A 26,693-nucleotide genomic window follows, 5' to 3' on the forward strand; every position below is an offset into this window, starting at 1 on the left:
CAGTTTATGCTAATGAGATGACTACTGGCAGAGGGCCCCTAGATAGCTTCAAGATGGGCACGGGTCACTAGAGGAACCAGTTGTATTAAAGGGCTACAACTATTACCCCCACCCGAGACCTCCAGGGAGAAGAGGGGCTGGAGATTGAGCCCGGAGGCCAATAATTTAATGAGTCTAGGTTATAAAATGTCAGTAAGGGAGCTTCTGAGTTGAACACATCAACATGCTGGGAAAGTGGCATGCCAAGTGAGGGCAGAGAAACCTCTACTATTCTCCTCCACAACCCCCTCCACCCACCTTACTCTATGCATCTCTTCCATTTGGCTGTTCCTGAATTGTATACTTACTGTAGTCGTTAAGTATAGTGCTTTCCTGAGTTGTTTCAATGCATTATTGAACTTGGGGGAATGGGAAGGCCATAAGAACCCTAAGTTTACGGTTGGCTGGGCAGAGGCGCGGGTAGCCTGTTGATCGCATTTGTGGCTGGTGTTGAAGTGGGGGCAATTTTGTGGTACTGAGCACTTAACTTGCTCTAAATCTGGGTGGTGTCAGATTGAATTGTTGGACACCCAATTGATGTCTGAGAATTGCTGTTGAAACGGAGTAGAGATAGAAAAGCCTCTCATCGTTCTCAGTGCACTTGGGACTTATTTCTATGTGATCATCATTGCACACTCTACTGTCCAACTTGGTAGCTCATACTGTAGACTTATCTTAAAACTCCAGTACAAATGGAGTAGAATACTGGAGGACTAAATATCCAGTTTGCTTCAGTACTTGGAGCAAATATACATCAGTTGTTAACAGCTGTTTTATGTTCTACATAAAGTGCTTTCCAACTACAAAATGTTATTCAACATACAGTTTATCACCAGTAGATAGTTTTCCTCTACTTTTGCAATCAAATTTACTGGCATTCTGGGTACACTGATAGCTTCTATACCTTTTGGGAGAAGAAAAATGAACTATATCTGCATCTCAAATCTGCCTCGAAAGGTCTTGACAAATGTGAAAACTCAAATAATTTTAACACTTTGATGTACCTTTGTCCTTGATCTTTACCTTGTGGTCAGAACTCTTGTTTTAAAATCCTTGTTTCATACCTTAGCTTAAGGGCATAGTATGCGCTATTTTCAGCATTCAAAATTCACCAGATACTAACTAGTGATTTACATATTTGAGAGCACTATCTGTTAGGGTTTTTTTTCTTAAACAAGTCAGGAACATTGGCATCCTAAGGCAAACTGAAAATTCACTGGGATATAATTTAATTATATTATCGGTATTTTCCAATTTCAAATAAAAACTATACTGTTAAATAAGCTTTGCAGTAGATACCCAACTACCAAACAGTACACACTTGGAAGTGTTCATACCCTTATTTTGATCTTAAAAACGTGGCCCCCTTAATACAATGGTTGGCTCTATCTCCAGATTTATATCTAAATTTGCCTTCTCCAATGCTGGGAAGCCACTCTCTTCAGCGTATTTTTGTAAATGTGATACCATTTAACATCAGGATTACCAAAGGGGGCTAATCGCATTGGTCTTTTACATTTGACACAGTTAAGTGGAGAATTCCTGCTGTTGTGCCTACCATGTAAGAACTATTAGCACAAAGAATATGAACTTCTTCCATGCTTTTGAGCTGATTTTGGGGGGTTGGAGGTGTGATGGAAAATTTATCACAATTCATGCATCAGTCATGTTAACACGGGTAAAGACACATTAGGAACTATCTCTGCCCAGATATAAACTTTCACACTGGTAATTTTTTAAAAAAGAGTCATGAACACATAATTTTAAAGTTTACTTAAAAAATGTAAAGAACTCCCAATATTTAACAGGTAAAGAAAATAGCATATTGGTTTATGGGTTTGCTATATTTTATTTTCCAAGTAATACTGATTAAAAATATTTACACACCTACTTTTAAGTCCACAGTTTAGCACTCTTATTTGTATGGCTTTAAAAGTTATAGCACAAGATCTTTACATTAAGAATCGGGGGAAAAGATTCCATTCAAAACAAAGCCTGATAATTATATACATGTCTTTCTCTGTACTTTATTTTAAATACATTAATTTTTAAATGCTGCTCATCTTTTTCTCATCTGGTGGTAAAATACTAGTGCAACTTTTCATCAAAATAAAGTTTACCACAGATGTAAATAAATTTTCCCAATTGAAAATGGCCCTTCAGTGGCCATTAAATAAAATTTCTCAACCTAACTTAAGTGAAAAAGAACTGGTGGTTGTCATTATAAGCAAAAATATAAAGTATTATAGCATCATCTACATTGCTCCTTACAACACAAACTTTGAAAGAACCAGAGATGCTTTATAGAAGTTCAGTTGGTTTTGAGAAGGCACATGGGTGTGGATTTTTTTTTTTTTTTTAACATTCTAGAAATTTTGCCACCACCACTCTCTCTGTTGCAAAGATGGCATCTGTGACTACTGGGGTAGACAAGAACGTTTGCTCAAACTAAAGAAAGCCAGAAGCCAAAATTTAACTGCACAGTAACAATGCACTTTTCATCATGCAGCCTTGTGTTTCCTATATTATTCAATTTTCTAACATGCATTAGAATACATAAACTTGTATTCTAATGATTTAAGTTTGATTTTACAATATGGAAAAAATTTGAGGAAGAACATGACCTGGGAAAGAGAAAAGGAAGAACTTTTACCACAATGAAAATAGATACATTCGTACCCAACTATATAATAAGAATATAATCCATTTAAGTTTCCAGAAATATACTTCTCAAAACTCCCCTTCAGTTATGGAAAAGATCCCTCCTCTGTGGCATTAAGTAGGGGGAGGGGAATCAATGTGTTTCAACAGAAAACAGTTCAGCACAACAGGAAACAGCTTAACTTTGGTCCACTTGTCTGTTAGGCTTAAGGACAATCATACTGCCCATAATCAGTTCAAAAACCCAACAAGTAAATTTAAAAATATATTCATGTGTAATTTCATTCTAAAACTGGCATAGCTGTTCTGTCCTCATTCTCTGCCTTTTCTGCTTCAGAATCCACTGTTGGCTTGGTCTCTAAATCCTCAGCATCTTCGTGATCTTCCCTGGCAGCCTCAGCAGCATCTGCTTGGCTAGACTCTCTCTCCTCTTGGTTCATGATTTCTGGGGTCACGTGGTCCAAATCTGCTTCTAGAAGTTCAGTTTGTACTTCCACTGGCATTTGATTGACCCTTTCAACATGCAGCTCCTCTACATGTACTTCAGTACCTTCTTCAGTCTGAATTCGGCCCACTTCTAGATAACTCACTTGGACCTGCTCTGGAAGCTCACTCATGTGTGAATCGTGCACCTGGCTGTCCTGGAGCAGATCTGGATGGACTTGTTCCACAGTCACTTGTGCTGAATCCACCTGAACCTGAAGCAATGGTAGCACATGCACCTTCCCAACTTGTTCTATAATAGTCATTGATGTTACAGGTTCAGTTTGCACATGTGTTTCTACTGAAAGAACTTCTTCCGTTACTAGACGCTCTGAAATATTGTGAGCATCACTGAGATGCCTCCTTAATTCATTTCCTTGCATAAACCACAAATCACATAAAGTACAATGGTTGGGTTTATCTCCAGTGTGTATTACCAAATGATCTTTGAACTGGTCCCAGCTGTTGAACACACTGTTGCAGACCTGAAATAACCAAAAATATGATGTAGACAATACTTATATCCAAACTGAAGGAAATATGAATGCATTTATTCTCTGTAAAGATTGAAGGCTTATTCTGTAAATGTTATAAATATGGTACCTGCAATAGAATCTAGTCCAAGCTACTTCATAATTCTTTGGTTCATTTGGACTTCTAGCTGACACAGCTAGTAACCTAAATACATTCTTTTGTTTGAAACAAAGTCTCGCTCTTGTTGCCCAGGCTGGAGTGCAATGGTGCGATCTCGGCTCACTGCAACCTCCGCCTCCTGGGTTCTAGGGATTCTCCTGCCTCAGCCTCCCAAGTAGCTGGGATTACAGGCGTCTGCCACCACGCCTGGCTAACTTTTGTATTTTTAGTAGAGACAGGGTTTCAGCACGTTAGCCAGTCTGGTCTCGAACTCCTGACCTCAGGCAATCCACCCGCCTCGGCCTCCCAAAGTGCTGGGATTACAGGTGTGAGCCACCGTGCCTGGCCACCTAAATACATTTTGAGAAACATTTCAATACTGCCTTCATTGTTTAAGCATCATATAAATTCTAGAAACATAAAATAACAATATTTTAATTTCTCCCATAACATAGAACATTTACCAAATAATGTAATTTTTGTATTTTTATATCAAATAATGTAATAATTGTTTGATATCTGATATAAAAATACACTAATCATGGGGAGGAAAAATCTAATTACAGCTGAAATGCTTCCACCAATCCCCACCCCAAATTTTAATAATTACTCCATGATTAACTATAGTTCCAGATTGTTATTTAGGACATAATTTTTATTGACATTGGTGTCATCTAGGGTTGGGTTAAAAAAAACTAATTTAGTCCCCAAGACAATAATGTTCTTTATTCTCATTTCTTTCCAAACCGTCAGCCCCTATACCTTTGCTTGAGACTGTCTCCCTTTGCTTTTGATGACTGCAAACACAAGACTCCTTTGTTAAGAACTGAATGCATGTATCTGCACATTACCTGGCATTCGTAGAGCTTCTTCCTTCCTTTTTTTGCCCCTACTCCAGTTTGGCATGCAGTGAGGTGACATTTGAGAGTGCTATTTCTAGCAAATCGTTCATGACAATTTGGACATTCAAAAGGTTTTTCACCTATTAGAGGGGAAAAAAGATATGTTGGCAAATTAAGAAAAATCCTAAGAGCAAATAATTTTAAACGTTTACTTTTTCTTTTTGGGTAATTTTAATACTAAATTCCTAAAAGAAGAAATCACAATTCGGAATTCAAATATTTTCACCATATTCCAAAGACTTTTCTAGAGGTAGCAAAAATAATAAAATTTAATATTTAACTGTATATATGCATTGACAAAGACAAATATAATTTGCATCTCAATTGTTCCATGTCTTTGCACTTCTTAAAAAAATTATTTTCCCTTAGATAAAAATCATGATCAATCTCTATTTTGCGGAATTGCATCATTATCCTTTCTGCATTTTTTGCACACTTACCATGTGCTAGACCATGTGCTAGGTGATGAAGGTAAGAAGATAAACTGTCCTTCTTTGCAAAAAACTTCCTATCAAAGGCCAAGGTATAAAGATGAAATACATAAAAATAAACAAATGCAAATGCACTATAAAAGATCTGTCACAGAAAAGAGCGATGGAATATGTACTGCAGTAGCACAGAGGAGGGGGTCAATTCGGCCTGGAATGAAATAGGAGAAAAAAAAGAAAGAGGCACGGAGGTATAAAACAGTACGGTGGGTGAGGAGTAAGGAGGGAGGAAACAGTGATGGAGATTCTCAGATCCCTGGCTTAGAATACCAATGAGAATAAAAGAAACAGGACACAGGTCCATGTAGGTTTGGAGCAGGGTATGCTGGGAAAGACTATAAATTCAGTTTTATGTCTGCTGAGTTGAAGGTTCTCAGAACAGAGTGGAGATGTCCAGTAGATAGCTGTAAAGATAATTCTGGAGCCAAATAGAGGGTGATTTATATATAAATTAGGATTTTTTTTTTTTGAGAGTCTTACTCTGTCACCTAGGCTGGAGTGCAGTGGCACAATCTCGGCTCACTGCAACCTCCGCCTCCCGGGTTCAAGTGATTCTTGTGTCTCAGCCTCCCGAGTAGCTGGGATCACATGTGTGCGCCAGCACGCCCGGCTATTTTTTTGTATCTTTAGTATAGACAGGGTTTCACCATGTTGGCCAGGCTGGTCTCGAACTGCTGACCTCAGGTGATCTGCCTGCCTTGGCCTCCCAAAGTGCTGGGATTATAAGCATGAGCCACTGCACCTGGCCAAATTAGGGGTTAAGTCATAGTAAAAACCTCCAGGCAGGAAAACATTTCTGAGTATGTTGTATGATAACAAAAATCAAGGGCAGAACCCAGTGAAACACCAAGTTAAGACAGCAGGTAGATGGGCTAGTGAAGGAAATGAAACAGCCAGAAGTAGAAGGAAAGAAAACAAGGAAATGACTTTAACCAGTGATGTAATTGGATCAGAAGGCCCACTGCCATGGGGCAAGAGTGAGTGAGAAGGATGACAATGAAAACAGTCATTACCAAAATTCCTTTAAGAAGGCCTACAAGGCCAAACATGGTGGCTTACGCCTGTAATACCAGCAGCACTTTGGGAGGCCAAGGCAGAAGGATTGCTTGACGGGAACAGCCTGGGCAACATAGTGAGACCCCATCTCTATTTAAAAATAAAATGGCTGGCCCGGTGTGGTGGCTCACGCCTGTAATCCCAGCACTTTGGGAGGCCGAGGCAGGTGGATCACTTGAGGTCAGGAGTTCAAGACCAGTCTGGCCAACACTGCGAATCCCCGACTCTACCAAAAATTAGCTGGGCGTGCTGGCACGAGCCTGTAGTCCCAGCTACCTGGGAGGCTGAGACAGAACTGCTTGAACCCGTGAGGCAGAAGTTGCAGTAGGCTGAGATCACACCACTGTACTCTAGCTTGGGCGACAGAGCGAGACTCCATCTCAAAAAAAATAAATAAATAAAATGGCCTACAAGAGAGATGACTAGCTAGAGGGGAGCATATCAATACTAGCATTCTTTTTTTTTGAGACGAGTTTCGCTCTTGTTGCCTAGGCTGGAGTGCAATGGCATGATCTCAGCTCAGAGTTTCACCATGTTAGTGAGACTGGTCCTGAACTCCTGACCTCAAGTGATCCACCGCGCCCAGCCAATAACAGGATTCTTTAAGCCAGGAGGGACATCCATTATTTATTTGTTGATGGGCAAAGAGGCAATGGAGAAAGGAGATGGAATGATAGATGGGACATGGTTTTAGAAGGACATCAAGGCATGGGATCCAGAATTGGCTTTGAAGAAAAGGGAAACCTCTTTCTCTAGAATAAAAGAAGAGGGGACAGGCCAGGTGCGGTGGCTCACACCTGTGATCCTAGCACTTTGGGAGGCCGAGGCGGGTGGATCACGTGAGGTCAGGAGTTGGAGACCAGCCTGACCAACATAGTGAAACCCTGTCTCTACTAGAAATAAAAAAATAATTAGCTGGGGGTGGTGGCAGGCACCTGTAATCCCAGCTACTTGGGAGGCTGAGGTACGAGAATCACTTGAACCCAGGAGGCAGGGGTTGCAGTGAGCCGAGAACAGGCCATTGCACTCCAGCCTGGGCGACAGAGTGAGACTCTGTCTGAAAAAAATTTTAAAAATCGCCGGGTGCAGTGATCACACCTGTAATCCCAGCACTTTGGGAGACTGAGTCAGGTGGATCATAAGGTCAGGAGTTCGAGATCAGCCTGGTCAATATGGTAAAACCCCATCTCTACTAAAAAAAAAAAAAAAAAAAAAATTAGCTGGGCATGGTGGCAGGCGCCTGTAGTCCCAGCTACTTGGGAGGCTGAGGCAGGAGAATCACTTGAACCTGGGAGGTGGAGGTTGCAGTGAGCCGAGATTGCACCACTGCACTCCAGCCTGGGTGACAGAGTGAGACTCCGTCTCAAAAAACAAAAAAAGAGGGGACAAAGATGAATGCTGTTACAGGTAAGTTGGGGGTTGGAAGATAAGTAATCTGCTGGAGATGGGGTGTAGACAGAGGTCTTGAATATATGGAGAAGCTCTGAAATAGCAATTAGGAAAAAGAGATAAATCAGACACTGAAGTGCTTAAGGTCTGAGATATGAATTTTCTCCAGCAGTCCTCAGCAACCAGCAGGTAGGAGTAAATAACTGAATGATTCCAGGATGAAGGTGGAGCCCCAGTAATGAGGAGGTCCTAGATGTGAGCCTCACGCTTAAATAGAATGACACAGTCAAGTAACTGAGCTATATGTATTATCTGACAAAACATTTATAGCTTATTTTGTACAATTTTTATGTGATGAAAAGTTAATTTGAGAGAAAAGACCTAATTAGCTGGAATTAGTGTAATACAGAAACTCTTTTCAACTCCCAAAATGATGGGCAATATCACTAAATGGTTTAGTGGTTTTATCAATGAATAATTTTTCATTATCAGTGAGACCTGGAAACAAATTGGCATAGCCTCTCCTTAAATGACAATTTGATAATCTTTGTCAAGATATAAAATGTGCATATTATTAGGGAGGCTGAGGCAGGCAGATCACAAGGTCAGGAGTTTGAGACCAGCCTGGCCAACATAGTGAAACCCCGTCTCTACTAAAAATACAAAAAATTAGCCAGGCGTGGCGGCGGGTGCCTGTAAGCCCAGCTACTCGGGAGGCTGAGGCAGGAGAATTGCTTGAAACCAGAAGACGGAGGTTGCAGTGAGCCTAGATCACGCCATTGCACTCCAGTCCGGGTGATAGTGCCAGACTCTGTCTCAAAAAAAAAAAAAAAAAAAAAGAAAAAGAAAAAAGTGCATATTTTTTGACCTGGCAATTCTGCTCTTAAAAATGAAATTACTTGAACATATGAAAAGGCATACGTACAAGTATGCTTACTATAGCATAGTCTGTAATACCAAAAGCCTAGCAACAACCTAAATGTTCATCAATAGTAGTTGATGATATACCCATAGATTAAAATACTGTGCAGCCACAGGAAGAAAATTTAAATACTCATAAATGTTCCATATATTTTTTAAAATGACAAGATAAATTAAATGGCATAATGCCGTACTACCGCATGCTCGCTTGTTTTCCCAAAAGCATGCGTACCTGAGTGTCTATGGCTACCTGAAAATGCAAGGAATGTATCTGATAAATCAGAAAAGGATAGCAGTAGTTACTTCAAGAGATCTACCTGAGTAGAAACGAGACTCAATTTTCATTGTGTGCCATCTGAGCTTTTTCCTATTTAAAAAATTAAGTAAGCTCAGTAAAATGTAGAAATAGAAACATATTATTTTAGATGTGTGGACAGTACAGTTTTCAATGCGCTTTCATCATTTTCTTATTTGTCACAACCCTATGAAGTAGGTATCTTTATCCTTATTTACACAGACAAGAAAAGCCCAAAGATAAAGTGACTGGTCAAGTTCATCATGCTGGCAAATGCTGAACTGGAGATGGAACTGAAATTCTGATTTCTGGACACACACTCCCTCTATGATTCCACACTACCTTTCTTGGAAACTAGGGAGTAATTGTTTGAAAACATGGCTAAAGGTTACCTCTAGGTTCTCTTTGACACTGTGTCCCACAGATATATCTGTCAACATGTCTGGTATTTCCCTCCTTCCCCATCTGTTTACTCTTCTACGTATTTTTTTCTAAGTTAATTAGCCTCCAATCAAACAGCCATCTAAATCAGAAAGCTGGGAGTCACCAGCTCTTTTACTCCTGCACCTCACCGACCACCAAATCCTATTGATCCAGGCTACCTAATGTTACTCAAACCTCTCTTTTCCACTAACACTGCCTTTACCCAACCTCCCATTCTGGTTTAGACGACTCCAAGATTCCTCACCGAGCTAGCAGGTTTCAACCCACTCCAATCTATCTTGCCAGTCATCTCTCTAGAATATCAATCTGATGAGATCTCTGCCTGGCTGAAACTCCTTTAAAATGACCCAGTCTTCCAAGATATTGTTCAAACTCATTTATGGAATTTATGAAAATAACTACATGATCTCAAACTCATCTCTCATTACTCTCCCTCTTTCTTACCCTTACTCCACCTGTAGATCTCCCATATGATGGCCAAGTGCATGCCACATGGTTAGCCCTTCCAACCCCTTTGGCCACATCTCCTGGCATTCCTCTAATTGGACCTAACCCTCTGGCCATAATGCCCTATTAACAGTGATCCAAACAATTTGTTTCCTCTCATTCCTCTGTGACTGTGTATGTTTCATTTCCTTTGCCTGGAATACCTGTTTCGAGGCTAACTCCTTTTCCTTTCTGAGTCATCAAAGGGTAACGACCCCCAGAAGCCACCTGCTATAGTTTGAATGTTTGTCCCCTTCAAAACTCAGGTTAATACCAAAACCCCAATATGGTAGTATTGAGAGGTAGGACCTTTAAGAGGTGATAGGATCATGAGGGCTCTGACCTCATGAAGAGATTAATCCATTCATGGATCAATGAATTAATGGGTTATCATGGGAATGGGATGGGTGGCTTTAAAAGAAGAGTAAGAGAAACCTGAGCTAGCATGCTCAACTCCCTCACCATGTGATGCCCTGCATGGCCTCAGGACTCTGCAGAGTCGCCACTGGCAGGGCTCTCACCAGATGTGGCCTCATAACAGTGAACTTCTTAGCATCCAGAACTGTAAAAAATAAATTCCTTTTCTTTATAAATTCTCCAGTTTCAGGTATTGTTATAAGCAACAGACCAGACTAAGATATCACCTTTGTCTCTTCCATCACAAACAAGCAACCCAGGCAGGCATTCCCACAGGATTCTGCTTACTTTGGTCAGCACTTAACATGTTACACAGATTGCACATGCTTGTCCCCTGCCAGCATATCCTGAGCTCCTTGAAGGCAGGGACACTGACACTGTTTTATATTCATGGCCTAGTGGTATATGGCATTATCATTACTATTTTCCAAATAAAAATAAATTCAGAGGACAAAAAATAGCTAAAATTTTACAAATCAAGCCACAGATTACAGTGCATGCTTTAAGAACATACAAGAAACCAAACCATTAAACTAATAAAAATATGCAAAATATGAAACTAATGGGGTATATACGTTTTGAGAATAAGAAACAGGAAGAGGACTGTCTCCTGTCTTCACAGTTTGTTACAAGGAAAAATGATCCATTTTTTATTAACTTAAACATAGTTTAAAACTGCTTACAGACCTAATTTTATTGTGCTTTACTTTATTGGACTTTTTGAAAAACTGAAGATTTGTGACAACCCCGTGTAAAGCAAGTTTATCGCTGCCATTTTCCCCAACAGCATGTACTCACCTCACGTCTGTTACTGTAATTACTGCAATATTTCAAATTTAAATTTAAATTTTTAAATTATGTCTTATAATGATCTGTGATCAGTGATCTTTGATGTTACTACTGCAATTGTTTTGGGGTGCCCTGAACCCACACCCATAACAAAGAACTTAACTGATAAATGTTGTATGCATCCTGACTATTCCACCAACCAGCTTTTCTCTCTTCCCTCCCTCTCTCCTCTAGTCTCTCTATTCCTTGAGAGGCAACAATATTGAAATTAGATCAATTAATAACCTTACAACAGCCTCTAAGTGTTTAAGTGAAAGTCACGTGTCTCAGCCGGATGCGGTGGCTCATGCCTGTAATCCCAGCACTTTGGGAGGCTGAGGCGGGTGGATCACGAGCTCAGGAGTTCAAGACCAGCCTGGCCAAGATGGTGAAACCCCGTCTCTACTAAAAAATACAAAAAAAAATTAGCCAGGCCTGGTGTTGGGTGCCTGTAATCCCAGCTACTCGGGAGGCTGAGGCAGAGAACTGCTTGAACCCGGGAGGCAGAGGTTGCAGTGAGCCGAGATCACGCCACTGCACTCCAGTCTGGGCGACAGAGCGAGACTCCGTGTCAAAAAAAAGGGTCACGGCTGGGCATGGTGGCTCGTGCCTGTAATCCAGCACTTTGGGAGGCTGAGGGAGGTGGATCACGAGGTCAAGAGATCGAGACCATCCTGGCCAACATGGTAAAAGCCTGTCTCTACTAAAAATACAAAAAATTAGCCAGGCGTGGTAGCGGGCACCTGTAGTCCCAGCTATTTAGGAGGCTGAGGTAGGAGAATGGCGTGAACCCAGGAGGCAGAGCTTGCAGTGAGCCGAGATTGCACCACTGCACTCCAGCCTGGGCAACAGAGCAAGACTCTGTCTCCAAAAAAAAAAGAGTCGCTTGTCTCTCACTTCAAATCAAAAGGCAGAAGTGATGAAGCCTGTGAGAGCAAGGCATATCAAAAGTTGAGACAGGCCGAAAGCCAGGTCTCCTATGCCAGGTAGCTAAGTTGTGACTGAAAAGGTAAAGTTCTCTAAGGAAATTAAAAGTGCTACACTAATGAACATATGAATGATAAGAAAGCAAAATTGCCTTACTGCTTATGGAGAAAGAGTGAGTAACCTGGATAAAAGATTAAACGAAACAAACATTCCCTTTAGCCAAAGCCTAACCAAGAACAAGGCCCTTTCTTCAATTCTATGAAGGTTGAGAGAGGTAAGAAGCTGCAGAATAAAGGCCAGAAGCTAGAAGAGGTTAATGAAATTTAAGGAAAGAAGCCATCTCTATAACATAAAAGTGCAATGTGAAGCAGCACATGCTGATGCAGAAGCTGTAGCAAGTTATCCAGAATACCTAGTTAAGATCACTGATGAAGGTGGCTACACTAAACAACACACATTCAGTGTAGACAAAACAGCCTTGTATTGGAAGATGCTATCTAGGACTTTCATAGTTAGGGAGAAGTCAATGACTGGCTTCAAAGCTTTAAACGACAGATAACTTTCTTGTTGGGAGCTAATGCAGCTGGTGACTTTAAGTTAAAGCCAATCAGTCATTTATCACTCCAAAAATCCTAGGGTCCCTAAGAATCTTATTACATGTACTCTGCCTGGGCTACAGAAACAGAAGAACAAAGTTTGGTTGACAGAACATCTGTTTACAGCATGGTGTATTGACTATTTTAAGCCCACTGTTGAAACCTACTGCTCAGAAGACTCCTTTCAAAATACTACTGCTCACTGACAATGCAGCTGGTCACCCAAGAGTTCAGAGGGAGAGGTACAAGGAGATTAATATTGTTTTCAGTCTGCAAACACGACAGCCATTCTGCAGCCCACAGATCAAGAAGTAATTTTGACTTTCCAGTCTTATTAAGAAATACAAGGCCACACCAGAGATGCATGCACAAAGAGGATAAAACCATGTAAGGACACAGAAGGTAGCCATCTGCAAGCCAAAAAGAGAGGTCTCAAAAGAAACCAGCAGATTGATCTTGGACTTCTAACCTCTAGAACTGTGAGAAAATGAATTCCTGTTGTTAAAGCTAAAAAAAAAAAGAAAGAAATACAGGGCCAAGCATGGTGGCTCATGCCTATGTTCCAAGCCTAGGCAACGTGGTGAAACCGTGTCTCTGCAAAAAACAGAAAAATTAGCTGGGCATGGTGGCACACATCTGTAGTCCCAGCTACTCAGGAAGCTGAGGTAGAAGGATCACTTGAGCCCAGGAGGTCGAGACTGCAGTGAGCCATGATCGCGCCACTGTACTCCAGCCTGGGCAACACAGCAAGACCCTGTTTCAAAGGAGAGAGAGAGGAGAGAGGAGAGGAGAGAAGAGAACAACAACTATCTTGGAACTAATTACTGGTATAGAAATTGGATGAAGTTAAAAAACAATGAAGTGGGGGTTCGGTTTGCTTTATGTGCTCAACTGTTCCTCCAATGGGTATATGGTTCAGTAATTTATAACAACTACTTAAACTACTTATCTCACATCATTTCTAAGCGAAAGACAAAGACATACAACATAATGTACTTTAACCCTATATTCTGCTGTCCAATCCAAAATAAAAAATCTAAGACCTGAGAGGCACATTTAAAGATGTCCAAAGTGGTCCGTGTTGTCCTATTTTCTAAGAGGTAAAAGTCAGTAGGCAATGTTTTGGGTAAAAGAGGTAACTACGGCTACTTTCACATTCATAGGCTATAAAAGCTACTGATTATCCTGATTATCTGCTGGGGTATTGGAAACTGCTATCAAAGTTTGCAAGTTACTTACCAACGTTTGTTTATTGTGCTGCTGGTATAACAATCGTTTTCCATAATTAACCCAATTACCACAAAAATGTTCACCAACAGACTATTATTCGTTTTCTAAGGACCAAAAATTGTAACTGTAGGCAGTTTCCAAATATTATATAAAACAGGTAGGCGTCCCTTGGTATATGCGGGGGATTGGTTCGTATAGCAAAATCCACGCACACTCAAGTCCTGCAGCCGGCCGGCCCTGTGGAACCACACATACTAAAAGTTGGTCTTCTACATACATGGGTTTTGCATCCTGGGAATACTATAATTTTGATCCATATTTAGTTGAATGAAATCTGCATATAAGTGGATACAAGCAGTTCAAACCCACGTTGTTCAAAAGTAGACTGTATATATACATGTTTGATATCAGAAAGCATTTTCCCAAAAGATTTCATAAACTCCTATTCGTTATCCAAACTAAGTACCTTAAAGACTTTTAAATCCATACTGAGCCTTAAGTACAAGATCCCTTTGCTATTCCTGTATTTACTCAGTCCTCGAATACTGACAGTAAGTTTGGACAGTGAGGGGGATAACATCATCTGAATCTATGTGGTTCCTTAATTTCAAGTGATGTATACCAACTGACAGTGACAAACCTACTTTAAAAAACTTTTACCAGAAGCTCTCCAAACTCCAGCATCAAAGAGAAAGATTCTGAATACTGTAGGCTATCTATGTTGTATTTACTGTATTAACAGTCTAAACAGCCTTAACCACCACATATAACAAAGACTTGGGAACAAATGTCCAGAAGTCTGATACTTAGCATGCTGTATTAACTGCTCTCTCCATACCCTTGTAATAGTAGGTTTAGGGACTATCCAAGATTCAATTCGTTGGTGGCAGCTACTGTGTCTGGTGTAGGAGACCCAGCAAAGATTGTTTGGGGAGTGGGAGCAAGCAAGAAACCTGAGCAAGGTCAGGGACTCTTGACAGGGAGACGACTGGAATAGGGGATGAAGAACTATGTGGGGCGAGGCCCTGAGGTAGATTTCTCGGGACATTTCCATCATGCCTGCATGGCTCCCAGGAGAAGTAGACCTTATTCTCCTCAGCTCCCTGGATGTCCGCCAGGCCTGACATATTTGCTGTTGAAAAGGTGGAGAGAGATGAACATATATGGCCTACTAACCTACTGTGCCAAAGCAGGTAACTCAATGTATATTAAAAAGTATAAACATGGGCCGGATGTGGTGGCTCATGCCTGTAATCCCAGCACTTTGGGAGGCCGAGGCTAGCGGATCACGAGGTCAGGAGTTTGAGACCACCCTGGCCTGACCAATATGGTGAAACCCCGTCTCTACTAAAAATACAAAAATTAGCCAGGCGTGGTGGTGCTCGCCTGTAGTCCCAGCTTACTTGGGAGGCTGAAGCAGAAGAATCGCTTGAACCCGGGAGGCGGAGGTTACAGTGAGCCAAGATCGTGCCTCCAGCCTGGGCAACAGAGCGAGACTCCATCTGCCAAAAAAAAAAAAAAAGGCAAACAAAAGAAAAGAAGTATAAACATGTCAGGGATTGCTTTTTTTTTTTCCCCTTGAGACAGAGTTTTGCCCTTGTTGCCCAGGCTGGAGTACAATAGTGTGATCTTGGCTCATGGCAACCTCTGCCTCCCGGGTTCAAGCAATTCTCCGGCCTCAGCCTCCCAAGCAGCTGGGATTACAGGTGCCTGCCACCATGCCCAACTAATTTTTTGTATTTTTAGTAGAGACGGGGTTTCACAATGTTGGTCAGGCTGGTCTCTGAACTCCTGACCTCAGATATCCACCCGCCTCGGCCTCCCAAAGTGTTGGGATTACAGGCGTGAGCCACTGCGCTCGGCCGCTTTTTTTTTAAGATGGAGTCTCACTCTGTCGACCAGGCGGGAGTGCAGTGGCACGATCTCGGCTCACTGCAACCTCTGCCTCCCGGGTTTCAAGCGATTCCCCTGCCTCAGCCTCCAGAGTAGCTGGGACTATGGGTGCCCGCCACCACGCCTGGCTAATTTTTGTATTTTTAGTAGAGATGAGGTTTCACCATGTTGGCCAGGCTGGTCTCGAACACCTGACCTCAGGTGATCCGCCTGCCTCGGCCTCCCAAAGTGCTGGGATTACAGGCATGAGCCACCACGCCTGGCTGTCAGGGATTGCTTGTAAATGTACTGTAAGTAACACGACACAAGAAATGTAAAAATAGAAATGGTAAAGTCTCACTATAAGATTTAATTATTTACAATCTTTAGGAAATAAATCACAAAACTATTTTCCCTATTTCTTTGAAAAATATAAAAATTGGGCAAGGCATAAAAGTAACAATTACTTCCAAAGTTGATACTGATTTGCATTTAAAGCACCAATATTTGAACATGTAATACTATAAAAACGTGTACTTAGCCTACACATTAGAGATAATACATTAGATGGCTTCTGAGGCACTATTTTTTTAAAAAGGATTTAGATACTTAAATTTGAAGTGCATGTGGGAAAAAAAAAATTTAACAAAGTATTTGCTCATTACCTGTATGTTTTCGAAGATGTTCTTTAAAATGTCCAAAATGGTCAAACTGTTTCTCACAGTACTGACATACATGAATTTTTTTCCCAGTTCTTTGCTTCTTACTGACTCCACCTTCTTCAAGGTGGTAACAATTTAGGTGCTGTTTCCATGCGCTCTCTCGAAGATATCGTTTATTGCATATTTCACACTTGAAACTCTCAGTGGAGTGTGATTTCATGTGTTCCTTAAAATGGTAAAACAATTTAAATGAACGGTTACATTTCTCACAATGGAACAAGTCCTTCACATGTGACAGCTGAAGTTCCACAATTTCAATACCTTCTACCTGTTTGCTCGTGGGGTCAGATGGACAGCCATCTTCTTTAATCTGCCCTTTTCTGTCACCTTGACGGTACTTGCTGGTAATATCTGCCAACAGTGCTAGAGCAGAATCATCAGAGGAACCTGTGCTCTGTATGTACTTTACGGACTGCTTGGCAGAAGCCACTCCCTCTAATGTTTCGATGCCTTCATCTTCCACTTCAATGGTGCCTTCGGCAATCTCTACCTCAATTTCAACAGGTTCTGATTCTGCAGATGGCAATGACTCAGTGATAACATTTGAAGTTTCTGCAATCTTCCTTTTTTTGGCCTCATTTTTTCCTGTGGTATTTTCCTCTAAGGGAGCTGAGTTTTCTTTGTTCCTGAAATACATAATGTAGGGGTTTAAAAAATCTATAAGAAAATCCTACCAGGCTTTTTTGAAGAAAATGATAAAGTGGCAATAAAATTTATATAAACAGTTAGAAAACAAGACTGCAGGGCTTATCCTACCTGATTTCAAGACTTAAAGCTACAGTAATTAAGACAATAGTACTGGTGAAAGCATAGACATGAAGATTAATGGAATAAAGTCCATGGAAATAGACTCACGCTTAGTCAACTGATTTTTTTGGGGGAAAAAAAGGTGCCAGTCAGGTGCAGTGGCTCATGCCTGTAATCGCAACACTTTGGGAGGCCAAGGCAGGTGGATCACCTGAGGTTGGGAGTTTGAGACCAGCCTGACTAACATGGGGAAATCCTGTCTCTACTAAAAATACAAAATTAGCTGGGCATGGTGGCATGCCTGTAATCCCAGCTACTCGGCAGGCTGAGGCAGGAGAATGGCTTGAACCCAGGAGGCGGAGGTTGGGGTGAGCCAAGATCGCACCATTGCACTCCAGCCTGGGCGACAAGAGCGAAACTCTGTCTCAAAAAAAAAAAAAAAAAAAAAAGTTCCAAGGTAATCATTTAACAGTGGTGCTAGAACAATTACGTGCATGGGAAAAATAAGCCTCAACCTTTACCTCATATCATACACGAAAAATTAATTCAAAATGGGTCACAGACCTAAATTTAAGAATTAGTAAATTTCTAGAAGAAAACAGGAGAAGACCTTAGTGACATTGGTTAGTGAAAGATTTCTCGGATCACGAGGTCAGGAGATCGAGACCACGGTGAAACCCCATCTCTACTAAAAATACAAAAAATTAGCCGGGCGCCTGTAGTCCCAGCTACTCGGGAGGCTGAGGCAGGAGAATGGCGTGAACCCGGGAGGCGGAGCTTGCAGTGAGCCGAGATTGCACCACTGCACTCCAGCCTGGGCAACAGAGCGAGACTCCGTCTCAAAAAAAAAAAAAGATTTCTCATTCTCTCACCCAGGCTGGAGTGCAGTGGTGTGATGTTGGCTCACTGTGGCTTCAACCTCTTGGGCTCAAGTGATCCTCCCACCTCAGCCTCTCAAGCAGCTGGGACTATAGATGCATGCCATCACACTCAGCTAATTTTATTTTTGATAGAATCGAGGTCTCACTATGTCACCCAGGGTGGTCTTGAACTCCTGGGCTCAAGTGATCCTCCTGCCTCTGCCTCCCAGAGTACAGGGATTTACAGACATGAGCTACTGTGCCCAGCTGACAGATTTCTTTTTTTTTGTTTGTTTTCTTTTTTTTTTTTTTTTTGAGATGGAGTCTCGCTCTGTCACCCAGGCTGGAGTGCAGTGGCGCGATCTTGGCTCACTGTAAGCTCCGCTTCCCAGGTTCACGCCATTCTCCTGCCTCAGCCTCCTGAGTAGCTGGGACTACAGGCGCCCGCCACCACGACCAGCTAATTTTTTGTATTTTTAGTAGAGATGGGGTTTCACCGTGTTAGCCAGGATGGTCTCGATTTGCTGACCTTGTGATCTGCCCGCCTTGGCCTCCCCCAAAATGCTGGGATTACAGGCGTGGGCCACCGCGCCCAGCCTGCCCAGCTGAAAGATTTCTTAAACAGCATACGAAAGGCAGAAATCATAACAGCAAAAATTGATAAAACAGATTTCATCAAAATTAAAAACTGCCCTCTGAAATACAGTTAATCAAAAAGCAAGCCACAGGCCAGAAGAAAATAGTTGCATTTATCTGTCAAAGATCAGAAGAAAACAGTTGCAAACATTTATCTGTCAAATTTTTGTTTGTTTGTTTGTTTGTTTTTTTGAGACAGAGTATCTCTCTTGTGGCCCAGGCTGGAGTGCAGTGGCACGATCTTGGCTCACTGCAACCTCTGCCTCCCGGGTTCAAGTGATTCTCCTGCCTCAGCCTCCTGAGTAGCTGGGATTACAGGCTCCTGCCACCATGCCCGCCTAATTTTTGTATTTTTTAGTAGAGACAGGGTCTCACCATGTTGGCCAGGGTGGTCTTGAACCACTGACCTCAGGTGATCTGCCCACCTCGGCCTCCCAAAGTGCTGGAATTACAGGTAAGAGCCACTGTGCCCAGCCTAAAGATCTTATATCTAGAGTGAAGAAAGGATTCTCACAACTCAGTAAACTCAGTAAAAGACGACACCTGTTGGGAGACAATTCTCCTTGAGTCTCTTCAGTTTCCTCACATCTTGTGAACTGAAAACTTTCGGTTTGGATGTTTGCAGTATAGTATAGTAGATGAAAGGGCAGGTTTATTGTCCAATATAATAAAGAGAATGCCCCCACTCTGGGAAAAACGTTAGGCAGGTTTGTTTGTAGCCCACTATAAAAAATTTGAGATTCCTAGGCTGGAGATTCTTCAGCTATAATATAAATCAATCTTATGCATTCACCTGGGCCACTCTATGTCACTCTTGTGGGACTTGAGGGGAAGGGAAAACTGGTATAAAAATAAAATTTATACTGCTTGCTATGTAGAGAGTAATAAGGTCCTTTCTTTCTGACTCAGAAGTCTTCTATCTTCTTCCAGCATCCATGACACTGTGGCAGGAAAACTTGTAGGCTTGCAAGTAGAGTAAAATCTCATAGCTCTTGCCAGTTTTTTGGCATTGAGAATAAGATGCTGGGAAAAAAAAAGGCTTTCTGGAAAAGGAAGGATGAGGCATCACAGAGCAACTGATCGGATTTGAGGGAAGTCCACGGGAACCAGAACATGTTGACTACACTGTATAGTCAACAAAGCAATAAATGGCCCTCTACTTTATTGCCTATTATTATGGGTTGAATTGTGTTCCCGCAAAAGGTATGCTGAAGTCTTGGCCCCTAATATCTGTGAATAGGCCTTATTTGGAAGTAAGTGTGCAGATATAACTGAGTTAAGATGACGTCTGGCCGGGCGCAGTGGCTCACGCCTGTAATCCCAACACTTTGGGAGGCTGAGGCGGGAGGATCAACTGAGGTCAGGAGTTTGAGACCAGCCTGACCAACATAGAGAAACCCCATCTCTACTAAAAATACAAAAATTAGCCGGGCATGGTGGCACATGCCTGTAATCCCAGCTATTTGGGAGGCTGAGGCAGGAGAATCACTTGAACCCAGGAGGTGGAGGTTGTGGTGAACCGAGATCGTGCCATTGCACTCCAGCCTGGGCAACAAGAGTGAAACTGTCTCAAAAACAAAAACAAAAACAAAAACAAAACAAAAAAAACAACACCGGGTGCAGTGGCTCACGCCTGTAATCCCAGCACTCTGGGAGGCCAAGGCAGGCGGATCAACTGAGGTCGGGAGTTTGAGACCAGCCTGACCAACACAGAGAAACCCTGTCTCTACTAAAAATACAAACTTAGCCAGGCATGGCGGTGCATGCCTGTAATCCCAGCTCCTCGGGAGGCTGAGGCAGGAGAATCGCTTGAACCCAGGAGATGGAGGTTGCTGTGAGCCGAGATGGCACCATTGCACTCCCGCCTGGGCAATAAGAGTCAAACTCAGTCTCAAAAAAAAATAATGAGGTTATTAAGACAAGCGTTAATTCAATACAATTAGTGTCTCTACAAGGAAGAAGAAACCTGGACACAGGAGAAAGCCATTATGAAGACAGAAGAGATGGCAATGTGAAGATGAAGGCAGAGATTGGAGTTCTGCTACCATAAGCCAAGAAACACCTTTTAGCCAGAAGAGGCAAAAAGGATGCTCCCCTTAGTGTCTTGGGAGGGATCATGGCACTATGAACACCTTGATTTCAGACATTTAGCCTTCAGAACTGAGAAACAACACGTTTCTGTTGTTTAAAGCCACCCAGTTTATGGTACTTTGTTACAGTAGTAGCTTTAGGAAACAAAAGTACCTATTAATGAAGCAAAACTTGGAAGGTGGTTGCAGGAAGAGTATTGGGCAGCAAGTTCAAGAATAGCTGCTGAAATGGTGCCCTGGTTATTGCAAACTCTTCTGTGGGAGAAAGAGAGACTCTTTTATCAATCTGGTACCATGTCTGCCCCATGGTTAACAACCACACTAAGATTCATTGGGAATGGGTGGGTGGGACAGAAGGTTCTGCCTCTTTACAGACAAGTTACAATAATATGCACCTACAATGAATATAAAAGAAGGGAAATTTGCGATTGCTATAGGCAGAAGCCAGGTGAGTCACAGCTTTGGACGGTTCACATGGAAGATGAGGGGAGAACATAACGCTTATCAAGGAAGAATGATAAAACCTGGGCCAGCTTTGGGCTCCGTCCTTCCTGTAGTTTATCATGTCCACCTTTGATTCATTTGGAGAGGACAGTAAAAGGTCTCCCAAGTTTTTTTTGCAGTCAGTCTTGGCTTCTATAAGGGCCCTCTTTGAGAGATGTCTTTGAGACAAACTCCTATGGGAAACCATAAATAAGATAATGAATATATAGAGCCTTCCAGTCCAATTGGGTTTACAATGCTGATGAAGATTCTCACCGGGGAATGAGAAAAGGATCCAAAGTAATATGAATTCTTGTGGTCAATGCTGCTGAAAAGCTCCCTAACCTTTATGTTAAAACCAGGCAAAAGAATAACAACAGGGCAGCAATGTCCAGAATTAAGGTGTAATTTTTTTTTTTTTTTTGGTGGGGGTAGAGAGACAAGGTCTCACTATGTTGCTCAGGCTGGTCTCAAACTCCTGAGCTCAAGTGATCCTCCCACCTTGGCCTCTCAAAGTTCTAGGATTATGGGCGTGAGCCACTGCGCCTGGCCAAGGTGTACTCTTTAGTCACTACTGTCCAAGTCAAACCTGAGTCAAGTCAAAAAGGACATAAACCTCACAACCCCAAATGCAAAGTAATATGCAGGGAGCCAATGAATCAAGGAATCCCCGAAGCTGAAATAGATCGGTGTCAGCAGGGATGACGTTACACTGACTGAGGTCATTGGGTGGGCTGAAAACACTGGAGGTTTGTTTAGTCAAGCCACGTGCAGCTTCTGTGCTGGCTTGAAACCAAAAGTAAATGTGCCTTACTTATTGGCACAGTCACTTTTCTCCCTCCACATCTCTTCCTCCTCTACCCTCTCCTTTCACTTCAGTGCTTTTAGGAGAAAGATAATTAGGAGAAAGATAATTAGGAGTGGAGCCAAATTCTCCCTATTCCCAAAGGGGACTGAAAGCAATATACTCATCCAAGTATACTGGAGAAAACTCAGGAATGGGAGGACTCAAGCTTCCATGGCTATGTCAGATTAAGGTGCCAAACTCACCATACCACTTTTCCATGGGGAGAGGATGGACTTGCATTTTTTAACTGATGGGGTTTGGGCATGGTTCACAGCAGGAAAGGGACGCTATCCTGACCTTGTGGTACGGCTGATTCTATGTATACTGTTGTTGCTTCAACATGTGAATGTATAGCAGGAAGTGCATTTATACTTCTTCATCCCATAAGTACCACAGGGAATCACCCCAACTGGGAAGAAAAGCTAACAGAACAGTGGAGCAAACCTGCAAACCTCCCTGACATTTGCCGCTAGTGGTGAGGTCAGGATTTAGTGCAGTGTCTCTAATCTTCTGATGTCTAGTTTATGTTATATATTGATGATATCCTGTTCACTGGTAAATCAAAAGTCTCAGTCTCAAAGGCTGACTGCAATGTTATCACACCTCCATCAGCAGGGGTTGCTGATAAACCCCAGCAAATTTCAGAGGCCTACTCATCAGGTAAAGTTTATAGATTGACAACACTCCATCCATCCAGCAGTAAAAGAAAAACTGTTTCTTCTCCTATCCTCCTCCCAACAAAAATAAAGCCCAGTATCCTACTGGACTCTTTGGGTGCTGGACAGTATGTGCCTTACTTAGGCATTCTACTTTCTCCTTTCTATCAGCTAACCTGCAAGCAAAACAGCAACCTCTAAGTGGGGCTCCAACCAACAGGCTGCTTTGGAAGTTAACAATCGAACTGTGGTGCATTCTCTCTACCTGTAGGGCCCCACAACGCTAATGAACCCTTTGAGCTACTAGTCTGAGCCTGATGCTTTTGTAGATTAGAGCTTCTGGCAAAAGGAGGCAGCCTCTACCCAACGGTTATTACTTGGGTTTTGGACTTGCTGAACCCTGACACAGCTCCCAAGGTACACCAAATCTGAGAAAATTAGTTTGCTGTTGGGCTCTTGTTGAAACTGATCCCTAACTACCCATACAGGCCCTGAGGTTCTCCAGTCTGATATTCCCATTTGGGGGTGAGTAAACTCAGACTTCATGACTAACAAGGTGAGAAATGCCCACCAAGTGTCACTTGTCAAATAGAAATGGTATACTTAAGAAAGTAGTGGGCCCCCTCAGCCATCATGAAAAAGTAGCAGCTCCCCAACTGTTGCCCAAAGCAAAATCACTAGATTAATGGAGCCCTTAATTAACTGATGGCTTGGCTAAGCTGAAATTTGATGGTGTTCACTGGGCTGCTGCAAGTGCTCAGCCTCTGCACCAACAATGAAAACCCAAAGCAGACATGGTCATTCTGCTCAGTGGGCAGAACTCAAGGCTGTCCTCATGACTCTGGTCAACATTCCCCCAAATTAACCTTGCTATATTTTTACTGGCACTTCCATTGTTGCCAATGGTCTAGCTGTTTAGTCTGCTACTTGGAAGACTTGGCAGATTAAAGACATCCACGCCTCTGGGGCCACAACTGTGGAAAAAAATAGCAGCTGTTGCCGGAATTATCTGGGTCACTCATTCAGATGCGCAAGATAAGGGACTATTCTCTAATGAGACCAACTGGAATCAAGATGCTAACCAAGCCTGCACTGCCCAGATTGCCACTAATGAAGCCTACAGCCAACATTATTCTGGATATGGTAACACATGCACCACCATCAGAGACTGGGCACAAATTAGAAGACCCTATGTTTCTTATGCAGAAGTCTGCCACTGTTACGTCAGACTTGACACCTGTTACAACTTGGTCTGCTTGTCTCATAGTGAAGGATCACATAACACACAGAGCATTGTCTCTGACTGTTCCTTGCAGACTGTACTGGAGCTGTGACCCCACTGCAGGGCTATCAGTGGCGCTTCACCATTGCCGACATTTCTGACACTTCTTTTTTTTTTTTTTTGGAGACGGAGTCTCGCTCTGGAGCCCAGGCTGGAGTGCAGTGGTGCAATCTCAGCTCACAGCAACTTCCACCTCCCTGGTTCAAGTAATTCCCCTGCCTCAGCCTCCCAAGTAGCTGAGATTACAGGTGCACGCCACCATGCCTGGCTAACGTTTTTGTATTTTTAGTAGAGACAGGATTTCACCACGTTGGTCAGACTGGTCTCAAACTCCTGACCTCATGCAATCCGCCCACCTCAGCCTCCCAAAATACTGGGATTACAGGTGTGAGCCACCCCGCCCCGCCATGCTGACACTTCTTTAGGTTACACTGTTGCTGTTCCAGTTTCATGAGCTGGTTCTGGCCACACTACTGTGGCTCTTGAAACTAATCTATGTCTTATGTTCACCTTTCTATACCATCTGCAGTCTGATAATGGTTCAGCTTTATCACATACACAAAAATGACCACAAAAGCTAATCAATAACAGTCAAGGTACTGATGGATGTTTCATGCTACCATCCACAGATACTGAGTACCTTGTTGAGTATGGCGACAGCATTCTCAAACAATGACTCAAAATGATTTCTGACTCTACTTCCCTCACCTCCTCTTTGTCCAAAAATCTGAGTAAAGCAGTTTGATCACTGAATTTAGCTGTCCCTAGAAAGGGATCATGTCTTCTTGGCTACTTCGTGGATAATGATGAAGACAGAAGGGGAGGGAAGTAATATAAACCCAATCTGAAAAAGCAGGATTCTGTGCCCTGAATTTTTTTTTTTTTTTTGTTTGTTTGCTTTTGAGATGGAGTTTCACTCTTGTTGCCCAGGCTAGAATGCAATGGCACGATCTTGGCTTACTGCAAACTCCACAGCCCAGGTTCAAGTGATTCTCCTGCCTCAGCCTAAGTAGCTGAGATCACAGGCATGTGCCACCAGGCCCAGCTAATTTTGCATTTTTTTTTTTTTTTTTTTTTTTTTAGTAGAGATGGGAGTTCACCATGTTGGTCAGGGCTGGTCTCGAACTCCTGACCTTAGGTGATCTGCCCACCTCAGCCTCCCGAAGTGCTGGCATTACAGGCGTTAACCACCGCACCTGGCCCGCCGTGAACATTCTTAAACATTTTCTTTTCCCCAACAATAATCCTGGAACAGCCTGGTATCTCTTAAAGGTGACAGCCTGGTCAAAGCCAGGGTTAGGAAATTCGAACTTCATTCTAGTTCAGCCATCTGGATTCTCTTAATGCAGTGACATCATCTTATAGGAATACTGACCACTTGATTGAATTCACTGCTTGCCAAGTACACTCACTTATAATAGCCCATGTGAGCCAAAGTGGGAAACGTAATGGGTCTCTAAGTTTTAAATGTCCTTGCCCTTCTTGTACCTGACCTTACCAGATGAAAGGTCTGGATAAGAGGAGAGGATGACTGGAAAACAAGGTGAAGGAGGAATGACAATCTTGCCATCTAGGGAGAGAAACATCTTACGACTCCAGAAGATATGGGGCAGGGAGAGACAATAATCTTTGTCAAGCTGGGCGTGGTGGCTCACACCTATAATACCAGCACTTTGGGAGGCTGAGGCGGGAGGATCGCTTGAGTCCGGGAGTTTAAGAACAGCCTGGAGAACATAGTAAGACCCCATCTCCACAAAAAATTATAAAAGATTAGCTGGGCATGGTGGCCCATGTCTACAGTCTCAGCTCCTTTGGGAGGCTGAGGTGGGAGGATCATCTGAGCCTGGGAAGTTATAGCTGCAGTGAGCTGTGATTGCACCACTGCACTCCAGCCTGGGTGACACAGTGAGACCCTGTCTCCAAAAACAAAACAAACCAAACCAACTTTGTCTTTCAGAACTGCCCCTAGAACCTTTCAAATTAAGAAAAATGCTCAGTTGCAGGTCTCTCCAATGGCTATAAGCATTTTTAAACTGACTGCTGTGTTTGCCATTCCCTCCCAAGTGGTTTCCCTTAACTTTATCAACATGTCTTCTAAAAATAGCTGGGGATGACTCCTGTGTGTCGCAGGCAAAACACCATGCTCCACTACCATTCTCATAGCTGAGATCAGTCCATGAGGTGGACAGTTACTACTCAAGTCAGCTGGCATTCAGGAGCTTGTGATAAATAGGACAGACTCGGCTGGGAGTGGTGGCTCACACCTGTAATCCCAACACTTTGGGATGCTGAAGCAGGCGGATCACTCGAGGTCGGGAGTTCGAGACCAGCCTGGCCAACATGGTGAAACTCCGTCTCCACTAAAAACACAAAAGTTAGCTCAACCTAGTGGCACATGCCTGTAGTCCCAGCTACCGGGGAATCTGAGGCGGGAGAATTACTTGAACCTGGGAGGTAGAGGCAGTGAGCCAAGATCATGTCACTGCACTCCAGCCTGGGCGACAGAGCGGGACTCCATCTCAATAAATAAATAAATAAATAGGAAAGAAGTCAACTGACTGTCCTGTCCTCAGTCTCTCCAAAAACTAGAACTAGACTCAATCATTCTAATTGAACTGGGAAAGGAGACTACATTGGAGGCTATATCAATCTGTACCTCTACACTGATGCAGGTTCGTGCCTACTTTGGAGGCACGAACAATT

At 42.6% G+C, this 26,693-nt stretch overlaps 1 protein-coding gene across 21 annotated transcripts in view; it reads right to left on the bottom strand.

Annotated features, from left to right (window-relative positions):
- Positions 1–1,793: 1,793 nt before the first annotated feature.
- The window catches only part of ZNF131 (zinc finger protein 131), a 54,858-nt gene continuing 29,958 nt past the window's right edge, over positions 1,794–26,693 (bottom strand). For 9 of the 21 annotated variants that reach the window (XM_019013477.4, XM_055367517.2, XM_019013482.4 and 6 more), the window contains 4 exons: positions 16,658–17,015; positions 16,333–16,555; positions 4,668–4,798; positions 1,794–3,668 (listed from right to left, as the gene is read on the bottom strand). In XM_019013477.4, coding sequence (XP_018869022.1) covers positions 2,982–3,668; positions 4,668–4,798; positions 16,333–16,555; positions 16,658–17,015 — 1,399 coding nt within the window. In that variant the 3' untranslated portion in view covers positions 1,794–2,981. Of the gene's footprint in view, positions 3,669–4,667; positions 4,799–16,332; positions 17,016–21,246; positions 23,969–26,693 lie in introns of those variants that run through there. The other 12 variants (XM_055367515.2, XM_019013471.4, XM_055367514.2 and 9 more) reach the window with 4 other exon arrangements.

This window comes from Gorilla gorilla, chromosome 19, assembly GCF_029281585.2.
Source record: "Gorilla gorilla gorilla isolate KB3781 chromosome 19, NHGRI_mGorGor1-v2.1_pri, whole genome shotgun sequence".
Lineage (NCBI taxonomy): Eukaryota > Metazoa > Chordata > Mammalia > Primates > Hominidae > Gorilla > Gorilla gorilla.